At 41.7% G+C, this 15,992-nt stretch overlaps 1 protein-coding gene across 1 annotated transcript; it reads right to left on the bottom strand.

Annotated features, from left to right (window-relative positions):
• Window positions 1–669: 669 nt before the first annotated feature.
• On the bottom strand, window positions 670–15,638 carry cul4b (cullin 4B). Its single transcript, XM_083785508.1, has 20 exons — window positions 14,776–15,638; window positions 14,438–14,553; window positions 11,828–11,931; window positions 11,603–11,672; window positions 11,428–11,501; window positions 11,181–11,343; window positions 10,833–10,922; window positions 8,406–8,488; window positions 8,246–8,313; window positions 7,174–7,292; window positions 6,494–6,686; window positions 6,260–6,364; window positions 6,060–6,170; window positions 4,404–4,489; window positions 4,149–4,256; window positions 3,957–4,070; window positions 3,456–3,561; window positions 3,134–3,306; window positions 2,186–2,338; window positions 670–1,946 (listed from the first exon to the last, which is right to left on the bottom strand). Exons 1-20 carry the CDS (start codon window positions 15,242–15,244, stop codon window positions 1,851–1,853), a joined length of 2,601 nt encoding a protein of 866 aa, XP_083641634.1. The 5' UTR covers window positions 15,245–15,638; the 3' UTR covers window positions 670–1,850.
• Window positions 15,639–15,992: the final 354 nt, after the last annotated feature.

Raw genomic sequence — 15,992 nt, 5'->3', positions numbered from 1 at the left:
GGGAATGTAGGCTATAACTTGGTTGTTAGTGTGTTTGTCTTTTCTTGCCCTGTTTTGTATTGTTAAAAAATATATACAAAAGCAACTGTGGGCGCCCGCTGGCCTAGTGGTCCAGGCGCATACCACAAGCGTGTCGATTCCTGTTCATGACCTTTGCAGCATCCCCCTGTCTCTCTCCCTCTTTCCTGTCAATCTTCACTTATCTATGAATAAACCCAGAATTAAAAGCAAAAAACAAATCTTTAAAAAAAGCATCTGCCCATTTACAGAGATAGACAGTCAGTTTTAGCCCTGGTCCAGTGCGATACTCGCTATAAGCAGTTTCAGGAAAAAATTATCAGGGGGAAATTACAATACAATAATAAAATAAACTGACGTCCCTATTTTATATTATTTTAAAAGAAAAATAAATCACAAGGTTTAGAAAATAGCAGCTCTACCATGCAACATGAAAGGGGAACGGCAATTTACAAGTTTAAACATTGCATCAGTCTTTTGGGCATGTCGTAATAGGCTAAATAAAGTCAAAATAATTTGCGGATAGTAGATCTACTAGCCCAGAGCAAGTGGATGTACATTCACCCCCTTCCCCCCACCCATCAAACAATAAAATATAAACCAGGCTTAAGTGTTAAAATGTTTTTGAAAGGATAAAACAAAACATATTGAAACACTTGACGGTTTTGTTTTAATCTGAAGCAATAAACCTAACAGACTCATACAGACACAGGGCATTTAAAGTCTAGTCAAGCGTGATTTCTCAATCAGTAGTCATCTGTTGAGACAATCGACTCCCATTCATCCCACTTAAGCAAGACCTGCAAGCTCCACGGGGAGACTTACAATGAATATGTTTGGGAGTGATTTATGCTCAGGTCAGGAACATGGGGTGCAGTGTCTGAAAATGTTGTGCTTTTAGTAGATACTACACTCTAGGGGTTAACAAAAAAGAAAAAAACTAAAAATACATGTGCCTATCAAATGGCGCATGTAAAATGTCACTGTTAAGTATGTACAAAAATGTATGGCAAGCGCGAAGGGGAAACCAAATGCATACAAATGTCGTGTACACTTGTTTAGCAGAATGAACAAATCCTAGAACAGAAGTGCTCTTTTTTTGGCACATGCTGTCAGTCTGGCATAATTTACCTAAATAGTATATCCCACAGATTGGTTGTTCATGACATACAAACAGCTATCACAGATAGCTACGTTATCTCCTTGAAAATCGTTAAACATAGCTGCAAGTGCACGCATTTGACACAGAATCCACCACATCAACATCAAATCCTAGTGTGAATGTTAGTCCATTGGTCTCACATTTGACATTGACTGAAGAAACAAGCATCATTTTTATTAGTTTTTTCTTCTTTTCTCACAGTTAAAGCAATGTTAGGTGTGTGAGTGTTTCCTTGGGATACAGAGTGAACTAAAAGGGAAACAAAAGTGACGTAATAACTAGGAGCAGAATGCCTCAAATAAACGACAGATAAAGAAGACTACGTTTGAAAATAAATATTTCTCTCCACCCTCTCCATAAAAAAAGAGCAAACAGGGTAAAAAAAAAAACATTGGTTTGTCTTCTTTTTTTGTCCAAGGTAGTCCAATTCTCAGTTGCTTTGAGATACACGGCCAATATTCTCTTTTTAATGGGCATGCAGGCCACAGGATCACAAGACCCCTGACAAAGTCCCGTGGAGCAGTATCCATTCACTAGTCGGTTGAAGCTGGGTTGAAGAGGATAATGGTAACATCCACTGGAGCCAATGATTCGAGACAGAGCACTCAAGAAAAGCCTTGAGCTTGACTGGACTGCCTGCCTCTTTTTCTGTCTCTGTCCTGTTCTCTTTCTAAGCCACGTAGTTGTATTGGTTGGGGTTCTCCTTGTCTCGCTCCATATAGTCCCTGTCGATGAGAGACTCTATTCTCTTCTTCAAGTCAGCAGGCTGAAAGGGGCAGAATGGGTCAGAACCTATGAAGCAACCTATAAAGCCCTCCTAGTGTTATAGATTTACATTTCCTCTAAGCTTTCTTCCATTTCCAAAAGACAACACGTTTCACATTTGTAGTAGCATTGCATCACAGCATTGATAGTTCATTTTTAGGTGAGCCATATCAATTAGATCTATTCAGAATAACCTGATAATATGGAATGGGTTGGGGAGGGTAGGGATGTTTTAATCACCTTGACAGGGAATTTGAGCTGGTTGTACACTTCAGACACCAGGAGATTATGACTCAGAGTCTTCCTCATTTTCATGATCCGAACAATTGCTGCATCTATCTGATACTGGCGATCCTGAAAGACCCTCTCTGTGGTGCTGGCTTGCTCCTCCACCTAGAAAATAACAATGATGATGAAAATAATCCATACACCTCAAAGCCATGAAGCAAGCAGAGTAGCAGACCCATTTAAATGGTAATTTATAGTTTGTCACACCGTTGTATGACCCAGCAGTGTTTCCTGCAGGAAAAAGCTTTGGCATGGTGCTGCCGAAAAATTAGATTAATTAATTAATTAGATTAATAAATTAAGATTAATTTGTATTATTGCTATTGCACTGGGGAGACACTGGGGGGGGGGGGGGGGACGACACTGGGGAGGCACTGAGGAGATACTGGGGAGACACTGCAGGCACTGGGGAGACACTGGGGAGGCACTGGGGAGACACTCAGGGGGACACTGGGGAGGCACTCAGGGGGACACTGGGGAGGCACTCAGGGACCACTGGGGAGGCACTCAGGGACCACTGGGGAGGCACTCAGGGGGACACTGGGGAGGCACTGGGCAGACATTGGGGAGGTACTCAGGGGGACACTGGGGAGGCACTGGGAGACACTGGGCAGGCACTGGGGAGACACTGGGGAGGCACTCAGGGGGACACTGGGGAGGCACTCAGGGGGACACTGGGGAGGCACTCAGGGGGACACTGGGGAGGCACTCAGGGGGACACTGGGCAGACACTGGGGAGGCACTGGACATTTCATATCACACACACCATGATTCACTAGCCCCTTCAAAAATCTAAGCATGGCGCGATTTATTACAAGTATGGCAGCGCCATGCCAATAACATTGTGCAGGAAACCCTGCCCAGCATAGTTTGGTCAAATCTTAAGAACATGAAACGTACCGTTTCTTTCATCTGGATTTGGTTGATTTTTATCCTGAAGAGCTTGTGTTTGAAGTCATCATTGCAGGAGAACTTGTCACCATCCTCCACATCTTTGCTCTTTGGGACTTTGTAGATGACGCGGGCCTTCCCACATGCCAGGGACTGCAACGTCCGTCGCAGCTCACTGTCCTCTGCCATGCACACAAGCAACAGAAAATGAACATAATTTTATCTCAAGGAATGCTGACTAAACTGTAGCACTGGCAATGGGCTGTGCTAATTTCTAACAGTAAAAATGATATTGTTGAGGATCAATCCTTGCCTGTGATCACACACTAACCTATTCCTGTCGCTAGTTTGATCTCCTCCAAGGTGAACTCCTCTCCTTCGTTAAACATCAGTAGCACTAGTGTCTGGAACAGGGAAACCTGTAGTTCTTTTTTCCCCTGTTGAAAAGAAAAACAAGAAACTGTTCTAGATTTCTCGGCAGAGAGTACAAACTAAACCATCTTGATAAGAAAATCAGACCTGTCTGAAGTAAGTGGTGCAACAGCTCCCCCTGTTGGTACCCTAAACATAGGGACACGGACAGACACAGCCAGGGACTGACATTGCTGTTTCTTTAAAGTGGTTGCACCACTTTAAAAAAAATCACACCTGTGTGAAGTGGGGGTGCTATTATCATCGTACATAATTCATTAATTGTCAATGGGAATTTACTCTTTGTGTAGGACAAATATAGCCGATTTGCTCAGACACATGATGTAAATTCTGGTTTCATTGTCAATGGCATTTAAAATATAACTGAATATAGGAGGGCCCTCAAAAATCAACTGTATACCTCTTTGAATTCAGCTTTTAAGACACAATGGCCTAGTGTTGATTGCCACTGCAGCTTCCTGCCACTGTGTTTGCCCAGGTAGAAAGTCTTGAAAATCTCTTGCAGTCGGACCATCTGTACATTGATGACACCAGGTGTTACAAAGAAATGGCAATATTAATGTGGCTACATCATAAAATGGTGAGTATTAACCTCAGCTGGCAGGTGTACTTCCATGGGGACATAGGTCGGCCAGTATCCCATGGTAAGGATGTTGACCGTCAGCTCAATGTTGCCAGGGATGTTTTGGCACTGCATATACTATCACAGAGACAAATGAAACATAAGTAAACAATATAAATTGCATTTTATTGCAAAGGTTATTTTAATCCAACCTCACCTCAAATACACAACATTTAATGCAGAGGGTATTCTGCTTGGAAATACAGTCCTTGTAGCAGTAATTACCTGTTTGAACTGTATCATGATGTCTTTAGAAAGCTCCATGTCCTTGAACATCCCTTCTAGCTTACTGGTGAATGCTGCACCACATTCTGGAACAAATAAAGGTTAAAAGTCAAAGTGAACCATGGATGTCAAAACCGGATAGATTTGCAATCAGCTAGCAAACATATTTATTTAGTTAGTTCACTTAGTTGTATGTATTCCAGCCTTGGGTGTAGCTTAAGCCTGGAATTCAGGTATGATGACCCACACACCAAACCCAGAAAAAAAGAAAGAAAATGCATGTACACAGAATTAATGTTTATCAGAATGGTAGGCTTTAATTTAAGCTCCTTTAATATAATAATTGTCTCCTCTCTCCTCTGATCTTCCTCATTGCCATTGATTGGATAATGAGAACAACCAAAGATCATCGGACAGGAATCCAGTGGACCTAGTTTACACAGCTCGAGGACCTGGACTTTGCAGATGACCTTGCACTACTCTCTGAAAACCCCACACACATGCAACAGAAGACAGACAGACTGCAGGCAAACAGCGAACAGCTTGGGCTCAAGATCAACACCGGTAAAACAAAGACCATGAGGATAAATCCGAGGATACATGACCCCATCACACTTGTAGGAGAGGCCATAGAAGATCTGGAACACTTCAACTATCTAGGGAGCAACATCAGCAGGGATGGAGGAGCAGACAGGGATATAGAGCTTAGAATCAGCAAAGCACAGCTGGCATTTAGGATCTTGCGACCGATCTGGCTATCCAAACAGCTCTCTAACAACACCAAGCTACGGATCTTCAACGCCAATGTGAAGACCGTCCTTCTCTATGGCTCTGAAACATGGAAGACCACTGAGGGCCTAATAAACAAGCTCCAGGTGTTCGTAAACAAATGCCTGCGTTACATCCTCAAGCTATGGTGGCCCATCAAAACCACAAATGAGGAGTTATGGAGGATCACAAAACAGGACAGTATAGCTAGTACCATCAAAAGGAGAAAGTGGAACTGGATAGGCCACAACCTTAGAAAGGACAGATAACACCACAAGACAGGCCCTGGACTACAACCCACAGGGGAAGAGGAAACAGGGTAGGTCAAGAAACACCTGGAGATGTTCCACTCTCCAGGACCTAAAGGACATTGGAATGAGCTGGCAGGAAGCAAAAGCGCAGGCCCAGAAGAGAGTAAGATGGAGAGCTCTGGTGGACACCCTATGCCCCTCAACGGGGTAAAGAGGATTAAGTTAAGTAAGTCAATATAATAATTGTGTCAATCTTTATTATTATTTTTAACTAGGGAACTATATTAACATGTTTGATATCTATCTAGTGCGAATTACAGTTTGTTGGGTGTAAGGTCCTTTGCCCAAGAACTGATGGCACAGACATACACAAAGACAGCATGGCTAATGTACTAGCCAGTCTGATGAAATGAACAATAAAATCACAGAGGCTGTTGACGATCCACAATTCAATTCCATTGACTCATTTCCAGGGGTGGGGAAACAAATGGCTAAACGATTAACTGTTGAGATCCCCAATGTGAACCCAGAACGTTGGTGTAAGAATTGCAAGTCAGCTGCCTCACTGGCCTATACCTCTTTAAGTGAATAAAGGTGAAGATCAGTTTGGGTGAGAGTGATGGATTTTTATACTAACCATGTTTCAGTTTTGACAACATAGATTTTTCAGCATCGACAGAGGCACTCTTTCCCACCAGCAATCTCTTGGCCAGGTCCTTCTTGTAAAAGGCCTCAAAAACATCTTTACCTAGAAGATAAATATAAGAATTAAGGTTGATCAAATATTTTATTTTTGTGTCATAAAAAAAAGGAGGTAAAAGTATTAGGAAACAATACCATAAATAAATCTGAAGATAATCATGATCTTATCCAACATTTTCTCCAGTTCTTCATCGGTTGCTTCCTTATTTCCTGCCCTTAGTTTCGAATCCACATGCTTTGCTGTAAAGCCAAACAGACATACCATTTAGTTTAGAACACTTATTGTTTATTTGAATATAATTATTTTATTAATTGTTTATTGATCGTCTAACAACTGAGTGGGGGTAAGAACAATGACAGTGTGCCAACCTATGAGCTCTGCAGGCTTATTTGGCCTTTTGTTGATGAAAGTTTCAAAGGCCTCTTTCATGGCATTGACAAACTTCTCATTCTTCATGAAGCACACATCGATGACATGATCCACCTTGTCTTTGAAGTCCAGCAACTCCTGCACCATTGTCTTGTCTTTCTCTGGGTTTATAACAATTGTGCTGCCAAAGGTCTAAAATGGTTGAGTCGAGAATCGGAAAAATAATTAATCAAAGCCAAACTTGAAATTTAGTGCGTCACCGGTTGACTTATCAGGGATTTCATTTCTGTTCAATAGATGACTTATGGCTCTTTGATTTATGGTGCGTCACCAGCTTAACAACATTGATTCATTCAACATTGTAGAATAGGTGAAGAGGTCGCACACACCAAGAATATACTTTCAAAATATTTATTCTCTAGTCTACATTACAGGATAAAAGTTTTGGCCTTCATCAGTATCACACTGACGAAGGCTGGATAGCCGAGACGTCTATCCTGTGATGTAGAGAATAAATCATTTGAAAGTATATTCTTGGTGTGTGCGACCTCTCCACCTATTCTACCATTTCTGTTCAATCACATCTCATAAATGTTACCAATGGGCAAAAATCACAAAATGTTAACTGGTTCAATGTGAAGTATGCCACAACTGTCATAACTATCCAGAAATAGCCTACCTTAATGTACCATATCCAGTGTTGCAAGAGTACTTGAACACCACCTCGCACTCGACTAAAGAGCTGATAGAGAAGAGATAGGTCCTGGATTCTGTTCTCGTCTAGTAGGTGATTCAATCCTAGGAGTTTCAAAAAGCCAGAGATAAGAGATGTGCACAACACATGACCAAATGACTATCTCCACCATTATTATGACAGCTCAGGACACAACATTAACGCCCAGCACTTCATTTATCATACATCTACTTAACACTACCAGTAAGACGCCCTGAGGGCGAGAAGCGACGAGGTTTTGTGCACGCATCCGCCTGGGTGACGGCATGGGGGGTCAGATCAACATGGAATGAATTATGTACCGGCCATATATGGAGCGTGACTTGAGTGTACAGGGCTTGATGAGGGCAGATCAACATATGAAATGACAGAACAGGTCAGGTCCATATATGGAGATCTAAGGGTGGCAGCGGGGGTCTTGTCTTGAGTGTATAGGGTTTGAGGAGGGCATTAATTTCCGGGTCTGTTGAGAACTCCAACAATCTAATAACTTTGGGGCGGGCTGTCTATAGTTTCAAAGGACATATAGGATATATAGAGATCTAAGGGTTTGAGGTCAGATGTAGAGTTGCTTGCCAGCTCCATATATGCAGATCTAGGTGATGATGATCCAGTCTTCTCCATGTATGGCTATCCAGGGTTTGATGAGGTCAGTGTCGTTATCTTCAAGGTGGCGTGACGTGTCACGAGGCGTGACCATATATGGAAGCGTAATGTCACAAGGCGTGACCGACCGACCGACTGGAAGGTTTTAATAGTAAACTGTGACCTATGGCCGCAACTACCACCACAACTATTAAAAACAATAACAATAACAACTTAATGTTACAAAGTGCTTCACAAAATTGAAACAAATTACCGGTACTTCAATTACAAATCACACAATTTAAATGAGCATGGTAACAGAGGGGTAACAGATATAAAGAGCTAAAGCATACAATTACACGAATTACACGAACAAGAGAGATTCACGTGGCTATTAATAATCCTATGGTCTATAATCCCATATAAATGTTACCTTTTTGGAGAGTTGTAGTGAGATGTTCACCCAGCAACTGCTTTTCCACTGTAGCAATAAGTGGTTTTCTGCAACAAATAAGAGGGCATGTGACTAACGTGTCTTTGTCCTCAGTTTTTAGTTGTAAACTAAAGACCATGCCTGGCTACCCACTACTCACTGCGTGCTCTGGTCAAGATACGTGATGACCCTGTCTGCCTCCTCCTCCAAGCGTTTGTTAACATGATGGAGATACTCTGGCACCTAACAGAAATAGTATGATATTACAATGCATCTTCAATTCAATGGGGGTTAGTGAATACTGGATATTGTTGCTGTGGCCTCGTAACTCTTTCAACGTTTGATGTTTATTAATGCTCTACTTCATCATACAAGAGTGTGCGATGTGGGGCACCCGTTGGCCAAGTGGTCCTGGCGCATGACACATATAGGCTCTGGCATGACAGTGCGTTGCGTGTTCGAGTCCCGTCCATGACAACAAATCTTTAAAAAAAATTATATATATTATATATTATATATATATATATACACACACACACACACACATACTGTACATACATACATAGACACACACACACACACACACAGTGTGCGGTGTGTAGTATTGTGAGCTTGTAGATCGACCATTTTCACTATCTCAAAATAGTTTTTAAAATAATAATAAAGAAAGGAACTGTTTTGGACATAAGGTTTCCACTCGAGCAACGATATGAAAGAAAACAAAAGGTAATCCATATCATTTCACTCTTATTTGCCTTGTCCGGGAACTAAAACAAAAAAAAGGATTTAAAAAAACATCATTTTGATCCTGATCCTTGTTCTGATGAAGGTCTTAAGACCAAAAAGTTTTGTTTATTTATATTTTCTATTTTTTTAATCTTAATAGCATTCAAAAATGCCTTCCCCCTGACCAGCCGGGGCACCTGATGGAGGGGAAAGGAACTGGTCGGAATAACGTGTTCCTTCCACACGCTACGTCCGGCCAGGGAAATTCCCCCGTCAGGTGAAAAGAAGCAGCTTGGACTCCTCATGCATAGAAGGCATGAGGTCAGTCTACTACAACTACTGCATGAAGGTATAGATCCATAGACCGTTCCTCACCCAGGAATCAGCCCAGCTCCTAATCCAGACAACAGTCTTGTCAAAACTCGACTATTGTATCTCCCTCCTTACTGGCCTACCAGCATGTGCACTTAAGCCTCTCCAGCTGATCCAAAATGCCGCAGCTCGCTTGGTCTTCAACCAGCCAAAATTCTCACATGTCTCCCCCCTGCTCCGCTCCCTCCACTGGCTCCCGGTCGCTGCCCGCACAGAATACAAAACTCTGATGCTGGCATTCAAAGCAACCAAAGGTATGGCTCCCCCATATCTTGCAAGTATGATCGAACCCTACAAACCCTCCCGCGCACTCAGACCAGCCAACGCAGGGAAGCTGGAAGTACCCTCACTAAAAACGCCGGGACCCCGCTCCACACGTCCCAAACTCTTCTCCCTTCTGTCTCCAAAACTGTGGAATGCACTTCCCATTGCAGTCAGAACTGCAGCATCACTCCCAATCTTCCGCCGTAGTCTGAAAACCCACCTTTTCAGACTCCATCATGGCCCATAGCACTTACCCCACCCCCTTAGATAGCATTTCTGTAGACTTAGATAGCATTTGATACAGACTTATAGCATGTTATGTAGACAGCACTATAATTGCATTGTATGTAGTCATAGCACGTCATAGTACATAATGTATAGCATAGTAGTATAGTTTATATGTATAGCTTCATTATATAGATAATGTAAATCGCTCTGGATTAAGAGCGTCTGCTAAATGCCTAAAGGTTCAAAGTCACGTAACACCTTTCTTTCCCATTATGATGCTCCATTAGAGAACTTAAGCAGATCGTATTGACCATGTGTGCATGCCTAAATACATTGAGGGAAATGTGAGGGTTTGCGTTAACTTAAGGTGCAGTTGGAGCCAATGAGTGTATTTGTATGTATGCTATAAGATTTCTACTTCTAACTAGAATTTTGCAACATTAAACTACATGAGTAACTAGTAGTGGTAATTAGTGGTGTACATACTGTACATATTGTTGCTGTCGGGAGGAAACCGCCTCACTCAATTTTTTTGTTTGTTTTTGTTTTTGATTTTTTCCCCCCATAAATCAATGCTATTGAACACCCTTCATGTCTGTGTGCTGGTTAAAAAAATATTGAACCAATGAAAAGTATAAAAAGAGCTTCAGAAAAAAACCTCTCAACTCCATTGGAGCCTCAAACTGTCTGCTAAAGCAACCAACTCCACCTCTCCCCCTCTCATGCAAGTAAATGACAATATAAGTCACAACAAATTGATGAGGCAGTATTGCATTGTTTTAAAAAGGTTTTCTCTTAATTTCCTGAAAAATGAACATTTTGGGGTTTGGGTGGTTTCTTCCTGAAAGCAGAGATATGTTGTACATACTACATATTGTAATATATACAAGTCCTATCAAAAGCAAAAAGTCAGTAGTATAAACAACAGTATTTCAACAGGGAACACACAATAATCCACAGGATGTACACTGTACACATAACGGACACAATAAATCACCTCTCTCTCCTGCATCAACCTCTGTCCCTCTGCAGCATACAGTCGATTAGTTTCTTCCAAAAAGCGTTGTTCAAAGGAGTCTTGATAAATCTGTCAGGGTTGGAGAGAACATCATGTCACACATGTCATTAAAGCGATTTTTCAAGGCTGCATTTGACAGCACATCAAACACCAGATGCCAAACTAACAGACAACGTTGTCACTCCACTGAAAACAGATTTTCCAGCTAACAATGTGGTGCATCATGACGTATTGTGCAATGGTGTACAAATTACGCTTTAAGGTCGGTAGAAATGGAACCTCAGGTAGAACTTATAGGGAGAAAGGGTAATGTACAAGTCCATTTACCTGTAGGTCACTGAGCATGCTCAGTAGACTCCTCAAGAGGCTACGGTCGATGGCCTCCCCACTACGCTCCCTCTCAATGAGTAGCAGGATCCCGTCAATGGTCTTACTCTGCACCTTCAGATCACTGATGATATAGAACCTGAAGAGCTCTAGGCCCATGTCCCTGCAGACCAGAGTCATTCAACACTCACATAAGCAAAACATCCTGTAGTGTTTTACATAATGCTAATCTAAGTGATTTACTCACCAGATGGATGGCAGCATAGAATTTTGTAAAACATAGGTGCGGTCCAAAAACAAAAATATACTCCTAATCATGATCTGTGGAAGAATAAGAATAACTAAACATGTTAGCTGATGTTATGATAATGTATTTAATGGCTATCAGACTTTGTACATGAGAAAATAAAGACAGAACATACCATTTGTCTGCAGTGATCTTGCCAACACTTGTCTATTTTCTTAAGGAAAAGTACACTGTCCAGGGCATCTGTAAGAATTGTTAAGGTAGTACAGACTTTGAAAAAATGTTGGCATCTCTCTATATAACAATATAAATTCATAATCCATAATACTAGGATATACAAAGAAAATAGTTAAATTGAGTCAGCGAGAGAGAACAAAGAGAAACAAACAGGAAAGGATATTCTCTGAACTGGTCAATTTGTGCCTTGATGTGATCTTCACACACCAGCCTCAGCTGTTTGTAGAGTTTGGCAGATATCTTGTGGGAACAGAGATTCTCCACCGCCTAATTAGAATAAAATAAACAAATACATCAACACAGTGCAGAAAACACTTATTTTTGCAGATGTCACATAACCTTTTTAAGTCAAATGTAGTTCATGGGAGAGTTTTTTTGGCATCATCTTCTTTCCATCATGTCACTAATTATACTGTAGGTAAGGATGGTACGATAATCATTAACAGGTCATTCCTACTATTCGGTGCCATTTCAGCCTAGTAACTTTTTCTTTTCTTTTTTTCTTTTTTTTTAAGATATTTTTTTGCGGCTTACGCCTTTTATTGATTTTTTAAGGGACAGATAGTAGGCTGACAGGAAACGGGAGAGAGATGGGGGGATGACATGCGGTAAAGGCCGTGTCGGGTCCGGGAGTCGAACCCGCGGCACACCGCGACTGGATCACCAGTCCGGTGCCCAGACCGCCTGGGCCAACTTTTTCAATACAAAATATTTTTTCACAGGATTTTTCTGAAAGAGGGCATGTTTAGCTGTCAGAAAAACATATTTGTCCAGCTTAACGCATTATTCAAAGCGTTTTCCAAAAAAGTGGTTTTAACCATATTTTGATTATCGTGATAATATCATTAATCTCAATTATTTTAGCCACATTAATCATTACATGGAATTTTCATGGTAGCTGCAATTTGCAACACTAGATTTTTGTTATGAATAGTTTTGATTTTTATTCATGACGTCAAAAACAGTTGAATCTTCAATGCCCTCGAGGCATTGACAGCCCATTGATCAACTAAGACATTTCCGATCTGCTTGTATGGCTCAGGGGTAGAGTAGCTGGATGGGAAACGCAAGGTTGCCAGTTCGAACCTGGGCTCCCCCAGAGTTAGTGTCGAAGTGTCCTTGAGCAATACACTGAACCCCTAATTTCTCCTGATGTGCTGGTTGGTGCCTTGCATGGTTTCCGCCGCCATCGGTGTATGAATGTGTGTAGCCCAAACATTTAGATTCTCGTAGGAGGGTTTTTTTTCGATTCTGGCGAATCTCTCTACGAGAGTCTAAAAGATAACCCCGCCCCTAACGTTTGTGCCTCAAAATCACTCTTACCTTGTACAAATGCAAAATCTAAGCTGCTTTAAATGTTGCCCCACTTGTTTGTGAGGTGTTCGCAATCAGATTAAACACAGCACATGCTTATTTTTCAATAAAAAAGGTATTTTAATCCACTCTGTTTCTGAATCCTCCATTGTAAATGCGGTAAACGGCGCAACAGAATATTGCCCGCGCCCCTAGCGGCCAGGGTTCTCTTGCGCATTTACAATGGGGAGAAAAGCAAGATGGCCGCCAGATTCCGAGACAGAGTTGATTAAAATACCTTTTTTATTGAAAAATAAGCATGTGCTGTGTTTAATCTGATTGCGAACACCTCACAAACAAGTGGGGCAACATTTAAAGCAGCTTAGATTTTGCATTTGTACAAGGTAAGAGTGATTTTGAGGCACAAACGTTCCTTCTTCGACGTTAGGGGCGGGGTTATCTTTTAGACTCTCGTAGAGAGATTCGTCAGAATCGAAAAAAGCCTCTACGAGAATCTAAATGTTTGGGCTAGAATGTGTGTGAGAATGGGTGAATGTAATGCACAATCTATGTAAAGCGCCTTGGATAAAGGCGCTATATAAATGCACCATTTACCATTTTAAACAATGCTAAACTCGCCAACATTGCAGCTGTAAGGCAAGCTTGAATTATCCTCTTGCAATCTGCAAAGTGTTTGTTTCATAAAAACCCAACGTAGACATGTTAAGAGCTACTTTCTGTCAAGAAATTCTGTGCCATTCCTGTTCATAATGCACATGCAGGAGGCAGCAGCACGATGCAGAAAACGAGTGCCTCCAAACTCAGACACTCAGAATTTTTTTATGAAACAAACAATTTGCCAGTTGAAAGAGGATAATTCAAGCTTGGGTTACAGCTGCAATGTTGATGAGTTTAATGTTGTTTAAGCAGATATATTTGGCATACTGTTTAGACTAGTCATTGGTTAGACATGGGTTAAGGTTAGGTTTGTTGGAGGTTAGGGTTAGCCCCTCTCGGAACCCCCTGCGTCAGCCCAATCTATCGTGCCGAACCGGGCTGACCCATTGGGTCCCTGTGCGTGATGTGTTTTCGTATGGAAATGATAGAACGCAGACATAACGCAACATAAATATCGTCGGATATGTCGTTTCTGCGCCGTTTGAGGGCTTCTGTTCGTTTGAGTGATTCTGATTCTAAGAACTTTAGTTTACAACGTACACCGCTGCGAATTCTCCTGTGCCGCGAATAGGACCCCATGGTACTGGGTCTCAAAAATGTCAGAAACTTCAGTACCATTGGGTTCTGACTTGTGGGGCTAGGTTAGGGTGAGGGTTTGAGGTTGTAGTTGTAGGACTAATGACTGGTCTAATCAATGACTAGTCTAAACCAAAAACTGGCTGGGCTGTCAATAGAGGGTATTGCAACTCTAGATTCATCTCATTATTTAAAAAATCTAGTGTTGCAAATTGCGCCTATGTACCTGGTAGAGTTCCTCTAGGTTGTACTTGATAGAAGTGCTGTTCTGTATGGCCTCTACCGCCTCCTTCAGCTTCTGCCAGGTCTCTTGTGTGTAGTTCTCAGGCAACTTGGGCTTTTCTGTGGTACAAAGGTGATAAAAACATAATAGCCTACCTGAGCAAATGCATGATTGTGATATTACGGTTTCACAGACGTGTAGTTATATACAGTATGTAACTATTATGGTTTTGTTGTCCCCATTTGAAGTATAATGCTATAATAACAATTTGAGGTATGTCAGCAGCACCAGGTGCTCAATCAATGGTGCTACATCAGTCATCAACACATCATGCAGGATACCTTTGAAGTTTTTGATGACTAGCTTCTTTGCAGCGCCGGGTTTACTGTTGGAAAAGGTGGTTGATCCTGCATTTTTCGTGAGTCCGTTTGCATGGTGCCCAACTCCACCGGGCAGGAACGCATTTTTGCTCTTATTATTCGAGCAAGACGCAGGCTCCTCACTAGCCATCTTCACATCCAGTCCAATGAAATCCACAGAGTCTTCGAATCTCAACTTCTTCTGGATGTGTTGCGACGTGCTGGAAGAGCAGGACGACGAGGAAGAAGATGAATTCAGGGTTTTGGGAGGAGACGAAGAAATTGTATCAATATCGTCCCTCTCAGAAGAACTGTTTATTTTCCTCTTCTTCGAACTAGACGTGATGCCGCCGTCTGTGTGTTGTTTGACATCAGAAGCTGCTGGTGGTCTACTAGCCTCCTGGGTTGGCGGTGGTGGGGGGTTAGGGGAAGGTAAACCTGTTGGAAACATGAACAAATGGAATACTAATTCTAATAGCCAGTCCTGTAATACCAAACCTCCAGGTTTGCAGGGTTATTGTGATATCCGTGTCCAAGGCTTCTATTTGCTGGAGGTTTTCACAGGGCCAGTCTTTTCCTCAGGTGTTTGGAACAGATCATAAATGTGAAACTCCTCAGGGCTTTCTCTCTTGTTATTGCTGCCTGGCAGAAGAAAGATGGTTGTCTTCTGCTTCCTCTTCTGGCCTCTCTGGTCGAACCACGTTGTGGAGCTATTAGCACTTCGCCGAAGCCTCCGACAAAACTAAACGGTGTCCGGATAAAAAGGGTCAATGTATGGAGGTTTTGATGATGGCGCGGGACATTTGTCGGTTAACTCTGGATATATTCACTCATAAAAGCAATTCGATGACCCCACCGGAAGTACTTTGTGTAAAAGTAGTTTTTGCCTGCCTGCACACGAGCTCCTTCTTTCAGATCAGTTTGGTCGCTAGATGGCGCCACGACGACAGCAAACAATAATTGCAGACTAGAAACTTTTTTATAATTATTTGATTTTAGATCTTCATTTTGTTGTCATTTTTTATGCCAATATGAATACAAGCTCACCCATCTTTCACGTAAACACAGTGCATAAAAAGTTAAATCCTAATAATATTGGGCCCGTTTAACGCCCATTAGGGAGAAATAAAATAAGTTAAGACATAATCTAATTTCCGAAATGTAACCATAAAATATGAGATTGATTTATTAATTGAATA

This window comes from Protomyctophum parallelum (assembly GCF_964188405.1).
Source record: "Protomyctophum parallelum genome assembly, chromosome: 16".
Taxonomy (NCBI): domain Eukaryota; kingdom Metazoa; phylum Chordata; class Actinopteri; order Myctophiformes; family Myctophidae; genus Protomyctophum; species Protomyctophum parallelum.
This window is presented reverse-complemented; position numbering and strand designations above follow the sequence as displayed.

Excerpts from the sequence above, each read along its gene's own strand:
- cul4b (XM_083785508.1), bottom strand. The coding sequence starts at position 15,244 with ATGTTTCCAACAGGTTTACCTTCCCCTAACCCCCCACCACCGCCAACC. Across the intron at positions 8,314-8,405 it reads TATCTTGACCAGAGCACGCA|AAAACCACTTATTGCTACAG; the intron begins GTGAGTAGTGGG and ends TATTTGTTGCAG. Across the intron at positions 2,339-3,133 it reads AAATCCAGATGAAAGAAACG|GTGGAGGAGCAAGCCAGCAC; the intron begins GTACGTTTCATG and ends GTTATTTTCTAG.